The 19,690-nt window shown below is 38.8% G+C and overlaps 2 protein-coding genes across 2 annotated transcripts; both read right to left on the reverse strand.

Moving 5' to 3' along the window:
• Positions 1-884: 884 nt before the first annotated feature.
• On the reverse strand, positions 885-11,854 carry LOC130088840 (uncharacterized). The gene is made up of 5 exons (XM_056255816.1): positions 11,654-11,854; positions 6,302-6,495; positions 6,026-6,179; positions 3,909-4,036; positions 885-1,315 (listed from the first exon to the last, which is right to left on the reverse strand). The coding sequence occupies exons 1-5, from the start codon at positions 11,718-11,720 to the stop codon at positions 1,004-1,006; spliced, it is 855 nt and encodes a 284-aa protein (XP_056111791.1). The 5' UTR covers positions 11,721-11,854; the 3' UTR covers positions 885-1,003.
• A 2,937-nt stretch (positions 11,855-14,791) lies between these two features.
• LOC130088875 (uncharacterized) lies at positions 14,792-19,410 on the reverse strand. The gene is made up of 11 exons (XM_056255852.1): positions 19,366-19,410; positions 18,521-18,609; positions 18,154-18,303; positions 17,881-18,026; positions 17,643-17,779; positions 17,423-17,524; positions 16,718-16,829; positions 16,406-16,629; positions 16,143-16,314; positions 15,885-16,005; positions 14,792-15,229 (listed from the first exon to the last, which is right to left on the reverse strand). Exons 6-10 carry the CDS (start codon positions 17,486-17,488, stop codon positions 15,908-15,910), a joined length of 672 nt encoding a protein of 223 aa, XP_056111827.1. The 5' UTR covers positions 17,489-17,524; positions 17,643-17,779; positions 17,881-18,026; positions 18,154-18,303; positions 18,521-18,609; positions 19,366-19,410; the 3' UTR covers positions 14,792-15,229; positions 15,885-15,907.
• Positions 19,411-19,690: the final 280 nt, after the last annotated feature.

Consider the following 19,690-nt stretch of genomic DNA (forward strand, 5'->3'; position numbering starts at 1 on the left):
CTAATTTATACTCTCTGACCACGCCCGTTTCGGCGGGCTCTGACGCAATGAGAGCAGGTCAGACTCTCAGTGGCCGAGAGTTCATTCGCGTCTCCTCATAGGCTTAAGCAGTTCTCTGTGAACGAACCAATGAGCTGCTAGCTAGCCCGCTCATGATCTGCTGCAGCTGAACTGCGTTGACAATGGATACAAAATTATAGGATAATTTTTTGGCTTCAAATTCTCAGAAAAGATGAATCTTTCCAGTAGCGTAAGCTAGCTTACGCAATACTCGTTCCCTAATCTAGAGAGAACCGAGGTTACGTTAAGTAACCGATTCGTTTTAACAAACTAGTTTATTAACGAACAAGCCCCTTTACATCATAGGTTAACTTTTAAAATAAATGAAGGCACAATAAAGGCATTTCTGTCATCAGAATTATATGAAAGCTGCTTATCAAATGGTCTGTAATCCTTCAAGTCCTGTACATGTCAGTGAATGTAAGTCCTGTGTCAGTGAAGTTGATTCAGTACCTTCGACTTAGCAACAGTACAGCAACAACATTCAGCAGATGAAAAACAGTTGCAGGATATGAGTGGATCAGTTGTGTCCAGTTTGCTAATTTAGGACCTTATTTTAATAAATAAAATACACATTGTTTTCAAATATATATTTTTTTTATTGGAGTATTAACACAATAAATATGTTTTAAAAAAATTTAAGTAGTAAATTATAAATGTAATAAATATTAGTGAGCCTAGTATGTAAATATACACGTGTATAATAAATAGAACAAACAATTATGATGTGCAAATATTAAAATATACACATTAAACATGCGTGCACATACAAATAAAAATAAATAAAACATACTTATTAAAAAGGCTACACTGTACATAAATCTGTACATACAGTACACAAATTTAATACAATAAAAAATAAACATGCTTATTAAAAAAGGCTATAGTGTACACTTTATGCATTGTGTTATAAACACCTTAATATGGTGTTTGGCTACTGGACCTACTGATGATCAGTATTGAAAACAAAGCTTTTAAGGAGGTGACAATGTATTGAAGGAACTCCTCCAGGAATATTATAGACAGCATGCTGTAAAAACTCCCAAATGGGAGCAGAAGGCTTTGGGTAGTTAATGTCATAGATGTAGAATATTTTGAAGCACACATCCACTGCTTGCAGTATGGTCTCCTTTTCAATTGCCTCCCCGTTGAAAATGATGAAAACTTGGGAGGAGTTCTCTTTGTCCCCAAGCACCAAGATGTGTGGATCCTGGCTTGTCTCACTAATTAGGTAATGCACCATATTAGTTCCAACCTTAAAAAGATAAATATACTTTAGTTGGCATATATAGGGACGAACATTCCATGGATACAATATATTTATTTACATGTCCATAATACACAGCATGTTTGTGTTTCTGCACATCTTTCTGATTGATTCCAGCATTAGAAATGAGTGGATGATTTATTTATTTTTAATGGCATTCTGGATCATCAGAGGATTATGTTTGTTCAGAACATTTAACTGCAGATTGTTTAGCAAATGAGGCAAAACATACTAATAATTTGTTTTGTGAATACATTACATTTAATCATTTAGCAGACGCTTTTATACAAAGCATTACATTTTTGTGCAAAATTTTATATCAACAATATAAATGAACCTCAAATAATATATATAAAAAAAATATATATATATATTAGGGGTGTCACGGTACATGAAAAAACATCCGAACCATTCGGTTCGCTTGTCTCGGTTCGGAGCGTGTGTGCGTCTCACGGTTCGACGCATTAACAATGTAGCCTCGTGCCCGTATGTGACCTCAGACGTGTTTCCTTTTCGCGCGAAATAAGACGTGTGTGGACACAACTGCTTATTGTGTCCAGTTGCTAACAGTAAAGTTCAGTGCATAGTTGTTTCACAGAGCAGGAAAGGCTGTGCAGATCCAACTTTCTCAAAATCCTGGAGTGCTGGTTCCCTAGACAACACAAAACCAGACCAATTACAATTAATACCATTTGTATTTTATAAATACAGCAAGTGTATGGTGGAAAAAGATCAATCATCTTAGACTTTCGTGACTCAAACAAGAAACTATTTTGGATAGATTAAAGGGATAGTTCACTTTAAAATGAAAATTCTGTCATTATTTACTCACCCTCAAGTTGTTTCAACCCTGTATGAATTTCTTTCTTCTGCTGAACACAATGGAATATATTTTGAAGAATGTCAGTAACCAAACAGTTAACTGATCCCATTGAGTTAACAGTTAACTGATTATTGAGGTTGAACTTATGTTTCACTTTATGATTATGGCCTGTGCTATTGCTATAGCCTAATTATAGGCAATTATGTTTCATGTATTTTGACTTATTAAAAGAGAGTTTTAAGAGTTCCTGTTTTTCTTTTAAAAGATACAATTTTTGTAAGAGCTAAACTTAAGTTGCCAGTTTGATGAATGCAAGTTAATTTCAATCTTTGTGTGCTAACAATGCACATGAGTTCCTGTAGAGATAGTGATACACATTATACTTTTTTTGCCAAATAAACGAAAAGCATGTCATCAATGTCTTCTCTCTTGCTGTATCAAAATCTCACCTAGCTTTCCTCGGAGATGGTCCCAATAATGTGCTTAAAGTCAAGATAAATTCAGTTTGTGCATGATTGCATGATATAACATATTTTTTAATACTGTATCCTAAATTGTGGATAATTAAGCTAATAGGCTATATATCATATGCTGAAGTACATTTCTGGAGTGTTAAAGATTAAAAGAAAAAATAACAACAAGAACCATACAGAACCGAAAACCTTGACCCTAAAATCTTAAAGCAAACCGAACCGTGGGTATTGTGAACCGTGCCACCCCTAATATATATGTATATATATAAATAAATATATATATATTAGGGGTGGAACGGTACATGTATTCGTATTGAACCGAAACGGTACGGGCGTCACGGTTCGGTGCATGCATTTACACGGAGAATACACGGGATAAAAATAAATAAAACTCGCGTGCAAATTAAGTAATGTAATGCGGAACTACTGTTAGATACGCGGGTTCTTTAGGGACACATAATCTGTAGCCCCGCCTTAGGCGAGCTCCGCATATGTATGCAGTTTTTTTTCGACGGTTCATTGAGTGAGTCAGAGATAGCAGCACTAACAGGGTATATGTAGGAATCATAGAGATGAATTTACTACCTTTTACTACCTTTTTTACTACCTCCACAATATTTTTTACTACCAACACGACATCAAGCAGCAGCCCTTTTTTGGGGGGTGTGGGAGGGGTATGCAAAGCACCACTTACTACTTACTATAAGGTATGGACACTGTCACACACATCATACATATTAGGTACACTAATGTTTAATTGTGATCATTACAAAAAAAAACATAATTGACAATGACAATATTAGTGTCGAGTTGAGTTTCAGTTGTCCTTATCTTAACCCTAGCCCTTGAGTTATCCTAACCATTACGTTAGCCCTTAGCCCTAATAAGGTGAATAATAACCTTGGCACTTCTTAAAAACAAATGACACTTAACAGCCATAAACATTAATAAAACGTCATGCTGATTTGTACTCGGCTTTCACCAAGATAAATATAGCAAATTAAGTTATTATGAATTAATAACATATATAATAACAATAACATTATTATAATTACTTACATTAATTACTCAAATATACTAATACACTAGGTGGTACAACCTGAGACATGCACTTTTTGTTTTGCTTTTCCCTCCATTGTACCGAACTCATACCTAACCGTGATGTCTGAACCGAGGTATGAACCGAACCGTGACTTCTGTGTACCGTTACACCCCTAATATATATATATATATATATATATATATATATATATATAGCTGATGTTGCAGTGTTGCTTTTACTTACTGGTTTAATGTCAATGAAGCTGCACTTCATTTCAGCATAAGTTGGACGGACCATTTTCCCATCTGTGCGGTATGGCGATGATGGCAGAACAGCAGGAAGGGTTTTAAAGGCAACTTCACCACGAATATCTTGAACGACAAGGTTTACAGAAAGAATGCTTACAGTTTTCAAAAAAAAAACAATGGATTAAATTATGTCTCACCCTAATTTTTTCTTGTTTAAATAATTACAGTATTCCTGAAGAAATGTACCTTCTTTATTCAATAACATGCCAGAAAGAGTGTGCTTACCATAGATATTTAGATACTAAAAGTAATTTTGGAAATTTCATATAAGTGATGGTGACAAGTCATATAAGTGATGGTGAAAAATGGTGCCGGTCAAAGTGACCGGCAGAGGTTTTGTTTAACGGACATTTTGATGATATGCCGGTCAAATATCGCCTCTTAATTAGTCAAGTTGAGGAAAACTGGAGGCAGGCTATGTAACTTAAAAAATGACATAATCAGGCCATATAGAATGCAACATGTTATTATTAGCCTAACTTTCAAATAGACGGAAAAAAACATGAAAGTCCGATTGGCGTCAATCAACACCAATTGTTTTTTACTATGGTTTCACACACATTCACTTTTTGAAACATTGAGGCACGGATGTACCTAATACAAATAAATAAAACATCTCCAGTTAACTAGCAGATCATTCATTTAGTTCGCTATTAAATAAGAGATCTAGCGCTAAAATCAGTTGTTTTTGAAATCAAGCTGAGCGCTCGTGTCCGCTGCTATCAGTTGCATGGACGACGCGCTGCGAGAATTGCACAATCTTCACTCGGACGCGCGTTTCAATCTATCGCTGTTGCGGACAGGCGAATAGAGCAGCACATACAATTTATACAAGACGAAATAAACTTTAAAGAAAGGCTTTACAAAACTTAATAAGTGGTCAAAATCTGACCCATTACAAATGTTTTCAGATATATTCCGGTCATCTTATGATCCTATCTTACTCATCTCATGCGGTTCTCTTTTCATATAGGCTAATCAACATAGATGAAATAAAAAAATAATAACATTATATTATTTATAAATATGAAACGTATGTTTAAGTTTTTTAACTTATAATAAGCGTCACACCGCTCCGCTTTGCTCACATGCTCTGGTGTGTAGCGTGTGCGTGCATGTGGTGGAGAGGGGTGCGATTTTCGAATAATAATCAACCCAGCGATCTTCGAATATGTTAATTTGTATAAATACAAATTATTTGTATAAATAGAAATACGTTTTGTATAAATTGTATCTTAATTTTAATCAATGTTTCATCAACAAATTTGCCTGGATTAATAAATAAGAAGCAAATATAGTGGACAATATAATCAGGACACGGAGCCGCCGGCGCGTGCACACTTCTCTCTATAGGCGCGTTCACTACTGCGAAGATGGCGAGTCTGCATCGTCAACTTTATCAATTTATCAATAATTCAAATGTTTCATGCATAGGCCTAATCATTACTTTCGCCAGTTTTGTGTCGAGCTTTATTTCAGGTGTTGCGTGATATCTCTGCGCCCAAGTATCAGTGCTTCGCCTGTGCTTCCAAAAATGCATTTGCCCACCTATCTATATGTAGGGGAGACCGTGAATAACCCCAATTTTTAAAAACGGTGGAGTCTTCCTTTAAGGCTAGCCTGCCTGGGCCTGGCCATATTTGAAACATCTCACTCAATCGTTCGTTGTTTAGGTCTATATTACAGCCGTTTTAGGCGTGCGCTTTATTTGAAATGCAGCATGCGATGTTGTTTAATAACTTTCACACGGTAGAGGCTGTTCCTTTATAACATAGCCAAAAGTTGGTGTATTTTTGCTTTATACATTTTAGGCTTATTCTCAAATAAATTCATATTGTGTTAGGGGGGCGGGATTATTACGCAATTTTAATCGGACAATTTGACCGGAGAGATTTAATTTTGTCGGACATTTCATTTTTTTCCCGGCCAATGTCCGGTAATTACCGGACAACGGAAACCCTGATGAAACTATAATTTGGTCAACAGATCTGAAACTACCTGTGCAGAGACTAGAAATGGTATACTTTATGTGATTTTAATAGGATGTCCTACCATTTGACAGTGTTTCCAGACTTTCTAGAAGGACATCAGCAGCCTTGGGTTCTTTTCTTGCAAAAAGTAAAATCCGGTCAGTGAAGACAGGAGCCCAAAACTCATAAAGGCGGTCTGCATTGTCAGGGAATAAAACTCCAAAGTCCTGTGATATCTAAACAAAAACATTAAATTGCAATTTTTTTTGCAAGATTACAAGTAACAATAGAATGAAGGATTTTACTTTTCTAAATAATAATCTAAATAATTCTCTAAAATGCAAATAATTATACTCACCATTCCAGGAAAATCGTAAAGTCTGGGATATTCTCTGTTTATTTCCTCAACAGTTTTTGTGCCAGAGGATCGAATCCACGCAGCACGATGAGGTGCTGTACGTATCATTAACTCCTCGACCTGGCTGTGAGGGCTTCTGTTGTTCTTTAGCCACTCAATCATTGTGTGAAGTTCAGTCAAAGATGACTCAGACTCTACAGCACATAAAACACACTATAATTAGAGAAAACATCAGGAGCCAGTTGCACCAACAGGGCTTTACTAAGCCTGGTCCTAACTGCTAAGTAGGTCTTAGTTAAGACCAGTCTTTAGAGTTGACCTAACGTCTGTTGCACCAACCAAACTTAAGCCTAGACATAACTACGCCTGGTTTTAGCTATGCGCGTTCCTGTGAATGGCCACGGAACTATAGCGGTTGCCTAGCAACGTGCGTTGCTGGAGTTACGTTGTAAACAATCTTCCGCTTTTTGGTTAACTTGTAGTCGTATCAATGGAGGATCAAAGAAAAAGGAAAGGAAATTTCACCGACATAGAGATACGAAAACTAATAGAGTTGTACAGTCAGCACAGACACACACTGACTGCCAAGCAATCCAACTCTATTACTAACAAGAAGAAACAAACAACATGGAGACAGATAACGGACGCGATTAATGATTGCTCTGACTCCGGCTGCCTTCGAACAGAGAGCGATGTAAGGAAAAAGTGGAAAGACCTCATGAGCAAAGCCAAAAAAGATTTATCTGCTACAAAACATCACCCGACCGGCGGGGGTCCTCCCCCCAAAACTTCCGTGTACAGTAACATAATTGTGGATATTTTTGGAGAGGATTCTCCGGCTTTTATTGGTTTAGTCGGTGCGGAAAGTGGCGGTACTGACCTGGAAAACAATGCTGTCTCTCCAGAGATGGATGTCGATCACTCAAGCGAGAGTGTGAATTGTGAAGGTGTGTAGTCTATATATTAGAGTAGCCTACAATTAAAGTTTTAATAACGTTAGTTGTCAGATAACAGTAGGCCTATGACAAATTATCTATATTTTCAGACTCGATGGAGACCCCAGTTACTCCACAAAGTTCGCATGAAGGCAGCAGCGGTGCACCGCCGGTGAAACGTATGAGGAGGCTGGATAATCTGCAGCAAACACTTCTCGAGAAAGAAATTGTTAGAGTGGAGGCTGAAACAAAGAAATTACAGACCGAGCAGGAAAAACTGGAACTTGAAAAACAAAAACTAGCATTAGAAATACAGTTTCTCCAACAAAAGATAAACAGGTCATCTGTGCCTATTTCTGAAGAGGATGGACGCTCTTTTGTATTTCTGTAAATAAGCCTAATGGCAAATTGAGTGCAATGAATCAATGACAATTATATGTAAATTAAAACAAGTTTATTATAGACCTACTGCACTTTCTTTGTGGCTTATTTTTTATGATTTACAACCTGCAGATAATTAGCAGAATTATTTTAAGCGAAGAAATATTTAACATTTATAAAGTGTTTACAATGCGTGTACGGACTAGTCGTCCACCGACATCTTCATGCCCTGCATGGTCCACAGGGTCGACACCTTCCTCCGGCACCGGCTGATAATGCCTAGGGAGAGGGATCCTCTTGGTGACACAGATATTGTGAAGGACAGTGCACGCTGCTATTACGGTGCAGACTCGCTCAGGGTGCATCCGCATCTCTCCATGAAGACAATGAAACCTAGAAAAAATAGTTAATGACTACTGTAAAACCTAAATGTGTCACTATTTATTTATTTTATTTTATTTATATATAGGCCTATATTTTATATTTTTAAATTAAACGTTTTAAAGTCAGTGACCGCGGTATCAGCACCATGGATACCGGCACAGACACTACGGAAAGGATTTTACCTGCGCTTAAGGACTCCGATGCACCGCTCAACGAGTGACCTAGTGGTAGTATGGATGGTGTTATACCGTCGTTCTTGCTCAGTCCTCGGAGCAATAATAGGCGTCATCAGCCAGTGTTTCAGTGGGTATCCGCTGTCGCCGAGAAGCAGCCCGTTTACTCTTCCAGCCTCGAAATCCTGATATAACGCACTCTCCCGGAGGATGCGTGCGTCATGGGTAGATCCAGGCCATCTCGCCACCAAATTAAAGATCTTATAATTGGCGTCACAAGCAATCTGCACATTGATTGAATGGTATCCCTTGCGGTTGACGTATAGATACTCATGATCAGATGGTGCCTGGATCCGGACGTGAGTCCCATCTATGCAGCCCACAATACCAGGAATGCCAGAGGCCCGACGGAATCGCTGTTTCATCACCACACACTCAGCCTCAGTGGGGAGGTGAGCAGATCGCGGAAGGCGACGGCTCAGTGCCAGTGACACTCTGCGGATGGCCCGACATGCGGTGGATTTGTGGACATTAATCATGTCGCCAACAGTGTTTTGAAATGCACCATTAGCATAAAAACGTAGCGTTATTAACAGCTGTAATGCCGGTGTTAATGCTGCGTTGTGGTCCGACACAAACTGCAAGTCGGGTGACAGCTCTTCAACAAGTTCATATATATCTCTCCGACAGAATCGAAACCTCTCAATCAGCTCCTCATCATTGTAAATGTCCAATGGATTGGTTCTGTCCCTTATAACTAGGGTTGGGTACCGAAACTCGGTGCCAATAGGGAACCGGTTCCGACGTAAACGGTAGTAACCAGACCGAATAAGAAAGAAAATTTCGGTGCCTGATTTCGGTGCCTAACTTCATTAGGCACACACGCGCACACACACAAGGTCTCTCGCTCTCTCTCTCTCCGCCGTGCGTGTGCTACACAGTTTGGAGCACAGTTTCTTCTGTCTCGCATGCGCGCTCTTTCTCGCAAGGTTTGGCTGCATTTCACGTGTAAAATTACGTGTCAGAACGCCCTCTGGGTGTGCCGATAGTCTGAATCCATATAGAATCAAGCCAATTCATTGGCTGATGGCGCCGCATCGACGCACTTACGTCGTCATACTATGCTGTCGCGCGCGCGCCATCTGCTCCTCAGATTTCTCTGCCGAAAAAGGAAGCTGGTCGGCAGCGCGAGGAGCTTGGCTGCGTCCCGTTCCCTATTGAGAGATATGTTACACCAACCAGAGATGTTCTCTTTCATAGGTTCACTCAACGCTGCGTAGCTAAGAAGCAGTGGATTTGTATTTGTAGGCTGCTGTATCACGTGCCGTTTGAACTGACGCGCTACAGCGATCTGTCACATTTCAAAGAGCCAAAACGTTATTTATTGTGTGAATGTCGTAAAAATATTGACAGAATCTGACAGCTGTGGATTTGTTCCATATCAAAAGTAACCTTCTCTGTCTTGTCTGTCAGTGTCCTCTTTGTCCGCGATTTTTCTGTGTGAAAAGGGTCATTTGCGTGAGTCTCACGGTCAATGCGTGAGAGTTGGCAGCTCTGCCTGCTAGTAATCTCTATTAATCTCCAGTATTATTACATTGTTTGATACAATATTGTTTCATTTGATATTATGTAAATATGAATTTTTATTTTATATTGGTTTTATTATTACCATATGTTACTTGTATTTATATTATTTAAAGATTTAAGTTAATATTGTGTCCAGTTTGGCCCTGTAAATTAAAGGGTATTATTTTTTGATAAAGTGTGTGCGGTTTCATTTTCTTAAGTACCGATTTAAGAACCGTTTAAGCACCGGAACCGTTTAAAAAATACCGAGTAGGTACTGGAATCGGATAAAACCCAAACGATACCCAACCCTACTTATAACTCTCTCCCGTCTAAAAGCCCGTTCATTGTAAAGTCTGTGTATAAGACGTGCCATGTTTTTACTGCTGAGTTATCAAGTGGTTACTATAGAAACTTGCCGAGATTTTGAATTTACGCCTGCTACTGACTAGGCGTAAGATTTACGCCCGGTCTTAGCGAGAAGAGGACTTAAGCCTGGATGGTGCAACGGTCGTAACTATTAGGTCGGACTTAGAATGTTGAGTTAAGACCTACTTACCTTAAGACCAGGCGTAAGCCCTGTTGGTGCAACTGGCTCCTGGAAAAAACTTGAGTGCTATCTTAGTGTTTCCTAAACCTGGTTCTGGGGTACCCCTAGCACTGCAAATGTTTTTTCAAAAACAAACCTTGAAATCGAAAATACATTTTGGTCCAAAAATAACAAACTACGACTTTATTCAGCATTGTATTGTCTTCCGTTTCTGTTGTGGATCCGCGTTCAGTGACGCCGCTGACGTGTCTCTGGTGCATCCGTGTATTCGGGTTCAAATAAATATGGCTTGGCAAAAAAATGCAAGTCTTCCTCTGTGTCGAAATCCTTAGAAAGTCGTAGTTTTTGTTATTTTTGGACCAAAATGTATTTTCGATGCTTCAACACATTCTAACTAACCCACTGATGTCACATGGACTACTTTGATGATGTCTTTATTGCCTTTCTGGACAAGGATAGTATATCGTACATACATTTCCAAAGGAGGGACAGAAAGCTCTCAGACTAAATCTAAAATATCTTAAACTGTGTTCCGAAGATGAACGGAGGTCTTACGGGCTTGGGACGACATGAGGGTGAGTCATTAATGACATAATTTTCATTTTTGGGTGAACTAACCCTTTAAAAAAAAAAAACATTACTGGTGTGCATCTTGAGACAAACCAATGGCAGTTACAAATTTTAAGATATGTCAGTGCAAGTTGCTTTCAGTTAAAACAGCTCAAACATAGGCCCCATTTAAATTGCATGGTTCAAGTGACCCAATTCGGATATTCCCCAGTAAATGCGAGTCGTACGTCATTAAAAAGGGGGAAAAATCCGCGTCAACTGCGATCACATGACTTATTAATGGCACGATGAAGGACAGGCTCAACACAGTGGAGTCATTTTTTCTCTGCCTTACGAGAGCAATGTTTTGCTGACCTTTGAAAATAGTGCGGAAAGCAAAACACTGGATAATATAAACTTTTTAAAAAGTTGTGGAAATAAAATGTCTTCAAATACAATATTAAAAAATATTTACATTTTATCAGTTTTTATTGAAACTCATCATTGCCTGGGACACACAAAAGATGGCATTTACTGCAGAGGCATGTGAGGGTTAGGGCAGGCGGACAGGAGGGGGGGGGGGGGCTCGGCTGTCCTTAAGGGGAGGCTACTGTAAGGGGAGGCTCACATTCACCCAATTAAAAAAAAAAAAAACCTGGTCTAGAACAGTGACTTGGGCAAATGTCCGAGCAAGAGGGAACCAGTTCATTACCATTAACAAACAAAATCTTAAATATATATATATATATATATATATATATATATATATATATATATATATAAATGCATCACTAAATGAAATAGATTAACTTACCTTGAAATGTTTCTATTAAATTGCAGAGGTTCCACTGTTGTAGTTTGTCCCTAACAAATGAATCCATTTATCTAAAACATAAGTATAAACACGTTTAGTACAAAACATTTAATACAAATGCAAAATTGTCATAGCATATACTATAAATAGATGCTATTCCGTTAACTTTCTCCTGTAATACATTTAATACAACATGCATTACTATATTAAAGCAGCTGTACGTTTACCTTGAAACATCAGTTTCAAACTCATTCTGATGGTAAACTAAACTGACCTAACTTACCTAAGTTATACAAACATGATGGTTAACTGACCTGACCCCACAAACAATAGCTATGCATGTTTGAGTGGTGTGGCGTTGGTACGAAAATCCGCGGAAAGAGCAGATTGCTTTACAGCAGCGGCGCTTTCGTCTGGGGTTTTTGTACTTTTATAACAGAGAATTCAGTGAATCAAACGTTTCTCACTGAATCTCACTGCATTGTTGTGGTGTCCGTCACTATGTGACGGTCCGAGCTGATAAATGATCCGTGCAGCGTAAATACTGATTAACGTTACCTACTTTAGTTTATCGGTATACATTTCACCAGGTATTTTTATTAACTTTAGGTAATAACGTTACATTTCTAAACGGTTTTGCTAATCTTTCGGTTAATGTTTTAATGGCGTTATTAATGCTAGCGAGAAAACTGGGATAGCTAACAACAATCGATCTGATCCGGAGAATAAAAAAAAGACAAAAGATGAACGATAACATAAAAAAAAAACAGTTCTAAGATATATTTGACGTTTCAGTGCACATTATTTCATGTTATAAAAGTTAAATATATATCATAAAACATCATATTACTTACCTTTCACAATCAGGCTGTCGCTGATGTCCGTTGAATGTCTATTGGTGCGTTCACACCGGACGCGAATAGCGCGTCAGGCGCGAGTGATTTCAATGTTAAGTCAATGCAAAGACGCGTTACGCGCGTAAAAAATTCCTGCGGCGCGAATGAGGCGTAGAGCGCGGCGCGGTAGACGCGAATACGCCTCATTCGCGCGTCAAGTTCGCGCGAATGGCGCGAATTGAGCGTCTGGCGCGTTAAGCGCGTTACGCGCGAATGATTTAGTTAGTGCTATTTGTGCATTCACGCGTTTGACGCGAATTCGCGTCTGCCGCCCGAGTTGAAAAATCTGAACTTCTGCGTCAATTCGCGCCGCGTTAACCAATCAGGAGCCTAGCTGCTTGCTGCTGTCACGTGGTGAAGTATCTGGATGCTTCAATAAATTATTTTGTAATATATGACTGTGGTTCTAATGCACAACTAAGCAAATATTTTATCACATAAAACTTGATTTCAATATATGAGACATATTCATTTTGCATTGAATGCTATTTATTCCATATCTAGATTATATGAAATATTATTATAATGTAAAGACAACCAACATATAAGTTCGTGTCTGGACAGTGATGTGTGAGAGAGAGAGAAAAATCACAGGACAGATTAATCACTTTTGGAGGCTGGCTTCATTTATTATCAAAACAAAAATAAATGACAGATTAGGTGGATGCGGGCGAGGGTGAACCTCGCGCCGGGCTGTAGAGCGCGGGCTCGACAGGCATAGCTAGACCACTCGAGGCCGAGGGCTTATACGGCCTACGCTGTCCTCATCAGCGTCCTCACAATTAGGTCCACCAAACCTAGCTCCTGGAGCAAATTGTGAAACTCCTGAAACCCTCCGGAGGTTCTGGTGGACCCGAGTACAGCGACGATGTCCCCTACGGAGCTGCTTCTGCTCTCCAGAGCATATACGAGCGGTGACTCTCTCGAATAATGCTAATGCTAATGCTCGATAAACATCTAAAAAGATGGCCGCCAACGGGTTTCGAAACTTTCGCCTCCGGATTTCGCCTCTGACGCGCGTAAATTTCGCTTCAAACTTTTGTTTTTACGCGCGTCAATTTCGCCATTGACACGCGAATTAACACAAAGTGGTCAAGCGTCAAACTAGACGCGGTAGACGCGAATTTGACGCGCTATTCGCGTCCGGTGTGAACGCACAGTATCACTGATGTCCGTTGAATGTCTGTCACTGACTGGTCCGTTAATATTTGAATCATCGAAGCGCGAACGTATTTAACCCAACAGTTAGGTTATAACTAAAAATACCCCAACGGCATAACCAAATAACCCAACAAATTTTTAGATAACCCAACATAATGACCCAACATGCATACACCAACGGTTGGGTTAAAAAAATAACCCAACGTTTTTTAGTGTGGTATAACTTTTCCCCTAATATATCTTCCTCCTCTCCCTTCCCTCCTTTCACTACAGTAAAAATAGAAGTGTTAATTTAACTCCTATAGAGTTGAATTTGACTCTGTTTCAGATAACATTTGGTCCCACTCGAAATCAGTGTAAAATTTACTCTTTGGTCAGTGTCAAGTTTTTAGAGTTAATTCTACTCAATATTGTGTAAAAAATAACAATGAAATGTGTAAAAGTATTTAACACTGTAGTTTAATTGCACTGTTAAGAGTAATATGATTACACTGTATAGAGTTAATTTAACTACAATTTTACTTTTTAAAAAATGACACTTTAAGTGTAATATTTACTTTTCATTTCTCTAGTGTTTTTAAAAAATATAAAATCATAAGATGCAGTGTTACTGAATTATAGAACTATCAACTAGTATCAAATGAAAACAAGCACAATAGATCACAGCACTCACCATTTATTGTAACACAAAATAAGACAGGATTTTACATTGCAAACCCATTGCCTTGTCTCTGACAGAAACATGTATATCTTCATCATAAAAATGTTTACCAGAGAAAGCAAGATCTCTTCCATGAAAATCACTACAGAATTCAGTGAACTTTGAGCAACACCTGCTGCCTTTAGATCAGAAATTACAGCTGAACGACTATTAACAATGTATGGCGAAGATAACTGTGACTCAGCCTCTAAATGTTCAGTCGACTCTTCAACATGAGAAACATTACTTGTATTAACGGTACTTTGAGGATATGAAAGATCATATTCCACAGAATCAACTAAACTGCTTCCATGGCACTTATTGAGATGCTTTCTTAAACCAGAAAAACTACCAAAAGAACGTGAGCATCCTTCTGGACCACAATTCAAAAAAAGAGTCCTGCCTGTACATAGCCCATGAAGTACCTTAAAGTGCTTAACAAGGTTGTTTGGACTTCCATGGTCACTTTTGCAAAGAAAACACTTCATAGTTGTATCTCAACTAACGCACCATTCTTGCTCGCAACTCCGCAACTCTAGGAGTCTCCTTTGTTTCCCCTATGTCGATGTTATAGATGGTTGTTTGCACAAAAGTGAAAAAGCTGCTCAGGGAAGAACTGTATGACGTACCAAAGACGTAATGGGCTTTAAAGAGTTCGTCAAAAGCGCCAACTGAACCTTTTGTCTTGCATGGAAGTGCATGCTTGTCAACCACAATGAAGTAGGAGTGAATGGTGCTCTGTGTGGATCCCTGGGCGAGAAGGTAGGGCTGACTGCTTTGGGTGATGTTGTCTAGATGCTGCTGCACACTGGTTCCAACCTACAACAAAACACATTTAACAGAATTGTTTTGGTGACTAACTTCTGACAATAGATCAGATCACCTCAAACTGTGCACAAGATTGAGGTGATGGAAGATATATTTTAAACAACTGTTAAAGGATTAGTTCACTTTGAAAACATTATTTGCTGATAATTTACTAACCCCAATGTCATCCAAGAGGTCCATGTCTTTCTTTCTTCAGTCGAAAAGAAATTAAGGTTTGAGGAAAACATTCCATGATTTTTCTCCATATAATGGACTTCCATGGTGGCCAACGGTTTGAGGGTTCAAAGTCTGTCTCAATGCAGCTTCAAAGTCTCGACATGATCCCAGCAGAGAAATAAGGTTCTTATCGATCGGTCATTTTCAAAATAAAAATAAAAATAATATACTTTTTAACCACAATTGTACGTGTTGTAGAATCTCAAGATCCGCCACACATTACGTCATGACGTCGGAAAGGTAATTTGAACCCTCAAACCGTTGGTCACCATGGAAGTCCATTATATGGAGAAAAATCATGGAATGTTTTCCTCAAACCTTAATTTCTTTTCGACTGAAGAAAGAAAGACATGGACCTCTTGGATGACATGAGGGTTAGTAAATAATCAGCAAAAATTTTTTTAGAAGTGAACTAATCCTTTAAGCATACCTTTTGAAATCTGATGAGCTGATCTACAGCTTGATAAGCTTTCCCGGCCTCTTTCTACCTTGTGCAGATGGTGGTAGCAAATGTAGCAGCAGCAAGATGGCAGACATGTCACTGTCCCAGCCTAAAAATAAGTAAATAAAAACCTGGTTAACATTATACCATAGCATAGCATTCAAATTGACAACTTGCACCAATATGAAAATGTACACTACACACCTACATTTCCCACAATAAAAAGTAAAACGGTTCCATTCATACCATTCTCAACATTAGCAGCTGACTCAGCATTGCGCATCAAATCCAAGAGTTCTGTGGTGGGTACAAGTCCATGGCTTTCCTTTATTACTTTTGCTTTGAAAGTGGTTGGCCACTTCTCCAAGAATTTGTTGGCCGTGGCCTCACCAAACAGAAGTCTGAAATCTTGTTCTATCTGCAATGTAACACATAGACAGAAGTGATGAGTGATACCTAATGCTACATTGGATATTTTGGTGATGCAGTGAATTATTAAGATGTCATACCAGTCCTGGTGTGTCCAGAAATCGTGGGAAGACCAAGAAGACATCTGATGATTTGGCTTCATCGTTGACCATTGCTTGCCGATATATGAAGGTCATTTTCATCTTCTCACGGACAGTCTTTTCATCAGCAGAGTGTCTCAAAACAGCAATAGCTGCTTCCACATCCTCATCAGATAGCTCTCTGTCATAGGTGAAGGGCTGACGACCACGGCCTGGCCCACCAACTTAAGACAAAATACAATGTTAAGAACAAATTTCTGTACAATTCACAGGTCACCATTATAATCACATGTCACTGATCAGTAAACATACCTTTAGGAGATTTGCTGACTGAGGCACCTCTTTCCTCTGCTGTTTTTCTTTGTATGGTCTTCAATCGCCATGCAAGGTATCCCGAACCACTCTCCGGATCGTAGTAATGTTCCTATGTGATTATAAATAAATTATAAAGGAGTACTATTAACATTTCAAAGAGTGAATATGTAGCCTCGTGAGACCATCCTGATCTCGCGAGCTTTCAAGGTTTCACTCGCAGATCAGTCTGGATACTTTCCGTTAAAGAAAATTTGGGAGCAGTTCACCAAACGAACGTCCAATCAGCGTTGGCTTTGAGGCGGGTTGAGGTGTGACGCAACGAGAAGCCTATGCGAGAAGCGCGTCAGTTCTGTCTAAAGAACATGTCGGCTTCAGCGGATGAAACTAGCATCAGCGTGGCTATCGAGCAAGTTTTATCGGAATTACAGAGTATTTCTTCACTGAAAGAAGAGCAAAACACTGCTCTGGAGGCTTTTCTCAGAGGAAAAGATACGCTCTGTTAGTACGTCATATGCTTCGTTGATCTGATTGGTTGATTTGGCCCGTCTATCACCAACATAGGCCAATCAGCTAACCAGTATTTTCGCCCCTTACCAAAACTACTTCAACGGAAGGTTTCCAGATGGATATGCGGAGCAAATCCATCTGGCGGAGTCAGGTTAGTGAATATGTGCATAATGTTGCAATAACCCATTTACTTACATATCCATGTTGTGAGTATGGGTCTTCTAGATAGGGAAACAAAGCTACTATCCCCTGTGCATACATCACTCTGACACTTTTGGGGGGGGGGGGGGGGATGTCCTAGCAAATGAATTCAAAGTTAACATCATACTTCAATTGACATTGCACAAAACAATTTACATAATTATTTACATAACAATTTAATAACAATGTTTCTTTACAGCCCCTTAATGCTTACCCATGTGTTTCTGTCATCTCAGCAGCAAGTATGTTAATCATCTGTCTTCTGGTGGCATCTGTCAGAGATTTGGTTTTTCCATACTCTTGCATAATGCGTTCACCACCAGGCTTTGATGTTAGGATTTTTTCAATCAACTATAGGTGGAATAAAATGTGCTTTCCGTTATTGTGAATCCATATGTAATGCATGTGAAACAACATTCAGATTGGACTTAACAGCAATTTCCACCACTTACCGCTTTTGCCTCGTAGTTTATGTGGCATGGCCTTTTAGGCTGGCTTCCTTCGTCAGCGGCTACTTCTTCAACAGGGTCACACATCATTAAATTCAGGATGACGGTGTCATCAGATGTACCCGAGCATAATGATGATTGAGAGGCACCTGTTCATTATGAAATTTGTACAAAATATAAACATATTACAAGAATCAGTTATTTATAAGACAATAAATATTCTCATTCCGGCCTTTAAACTAAACAAAATAATTTGTGAATTGTCTGAATGAATACCAAGTCCTCCATTGCCCAGCATGATTCTGAAAGTTCCAGGTGACTCCTTCACTATTTCTTCAAAAACCTCTGTGTCAACTTCTGTGTCTGACTGGTCATAAACCTTAATGTCTGGCTGCCTGCTTTCTGGTATGTTGAATTTTAGACATGCTGTTTAAAAAAGTTTATTAAAAAAAAACATGCATTCCCTTGTCACAAGAATCAGAAGGTCATATTTAAGTTTGTATTCACAAAAAGATCAAAGAAGTATCTGCACCCGATTTTGAACACACATGATTATTGACCTAACTATATCATAACATAATAGGTTAATGCTGTATTATTTTGTCATTGGGTGATGTATATTGCGTTAACCTAATGTACCCACCTTCTTTCAAGAAAGCATCGAATGTCAGCTCAGACAGCTTGACGTATTTCTGCTCTTCGCCGAATTGAACACGCAACAGCATTTTGCCCCTGTTAACAAAGACAATATATATATTCAAAATCATCATTCAGGGCTGGTTCAACTAAAAGTTACCTATCCATTTCTCTCAGTAGTGGCAATGCACTTCGCATTACTTAGATATACACTGCAAATACAAAGGGCGGCTGAAGAAGACAAAGTTGTGCTGGTTGAATATAACGTTAGGCTATTTTCTGCAGCAAATAGGTTTAGGCTAGTTAAAGTTTAGAGGCACGTAGCCTACGGTGTCCCATTAGCTACCAAATAACTGTGCCAAAGTTAGCTAGCTCATTAGATATTTTAGTTCGAACAACGTTAACCCATTAAAATAGCCATGTTAAACAAACACGTCATGCAATCAGTGATCTAAGTTATCGTTTTATAAGACCAACATTAACTATCAGAAGCATTCAATTGCTAACATAACGTTATATATATAAAAAACAGATTAACGTTGCCTGGGAAGCTAAAAAAATACGTTAGCTAAGAAAAGCTATTAACTGTATTAAATCTTTTGTTGTTATGGCGACCTAGCTAACGTTACTTTACGCATACATCGTTCTGACCAACTTCATTCGTGAAAATATTGCAACACATTACTGACACGGATTGCTATAGAAACAGTTACCGACACGGATTGCTATAGCTGGTTAACCTTACTTGTAATATGATGACCCTTAACTAATATCAGCAAAACTCTAAAATGATGTAATGTTAAAAAAACACCGTTTTGGTGTTGGCAACACAGGGATGTTAACGTTACTTACCTAGTTATATCAGTCGTATAACGCTCAATCGCAATTCCTCCACCGACATACGTGCCAAACTTCAGCACAGCAGAGTGGCGGGTATTCATCACTGCTGTAGAGTTGAAATTGCTGCGTTTCTACAGATTTTTTTACACTCACTTTTAACTCCACTGATAGAGCAACTTTACTCTCCAAAATGTTGAAAATACTCTATCTGGGTTAAAATATGTTTACTCTGAAATATTAACACCCCATTTTTTATGGGGTGCAATAAACCTGTCTCACGAACTGGAAGTACAACACCCCTCCTCAGCCAACACACATCCACTGTACTACTCCATAT

The sequence above is a fragment of the Rhinichthys klamathensis genome, unplaced genomic scaffold, assembly GCF_029890125.1.
Source record: "Rhinichthys klamathensis goyatoka isolate OS25496 unplaced genomic scaffold, OSU_Roscu_1.1 h1tg000123l_1, whole genome shotgun sequence".
NCBI lineage: Eukaryota > Metazoa > Chordata > Actinopteri > Cypriniformes > Leuciscidae > Rhinichthys > Rhinichthys klamathensis.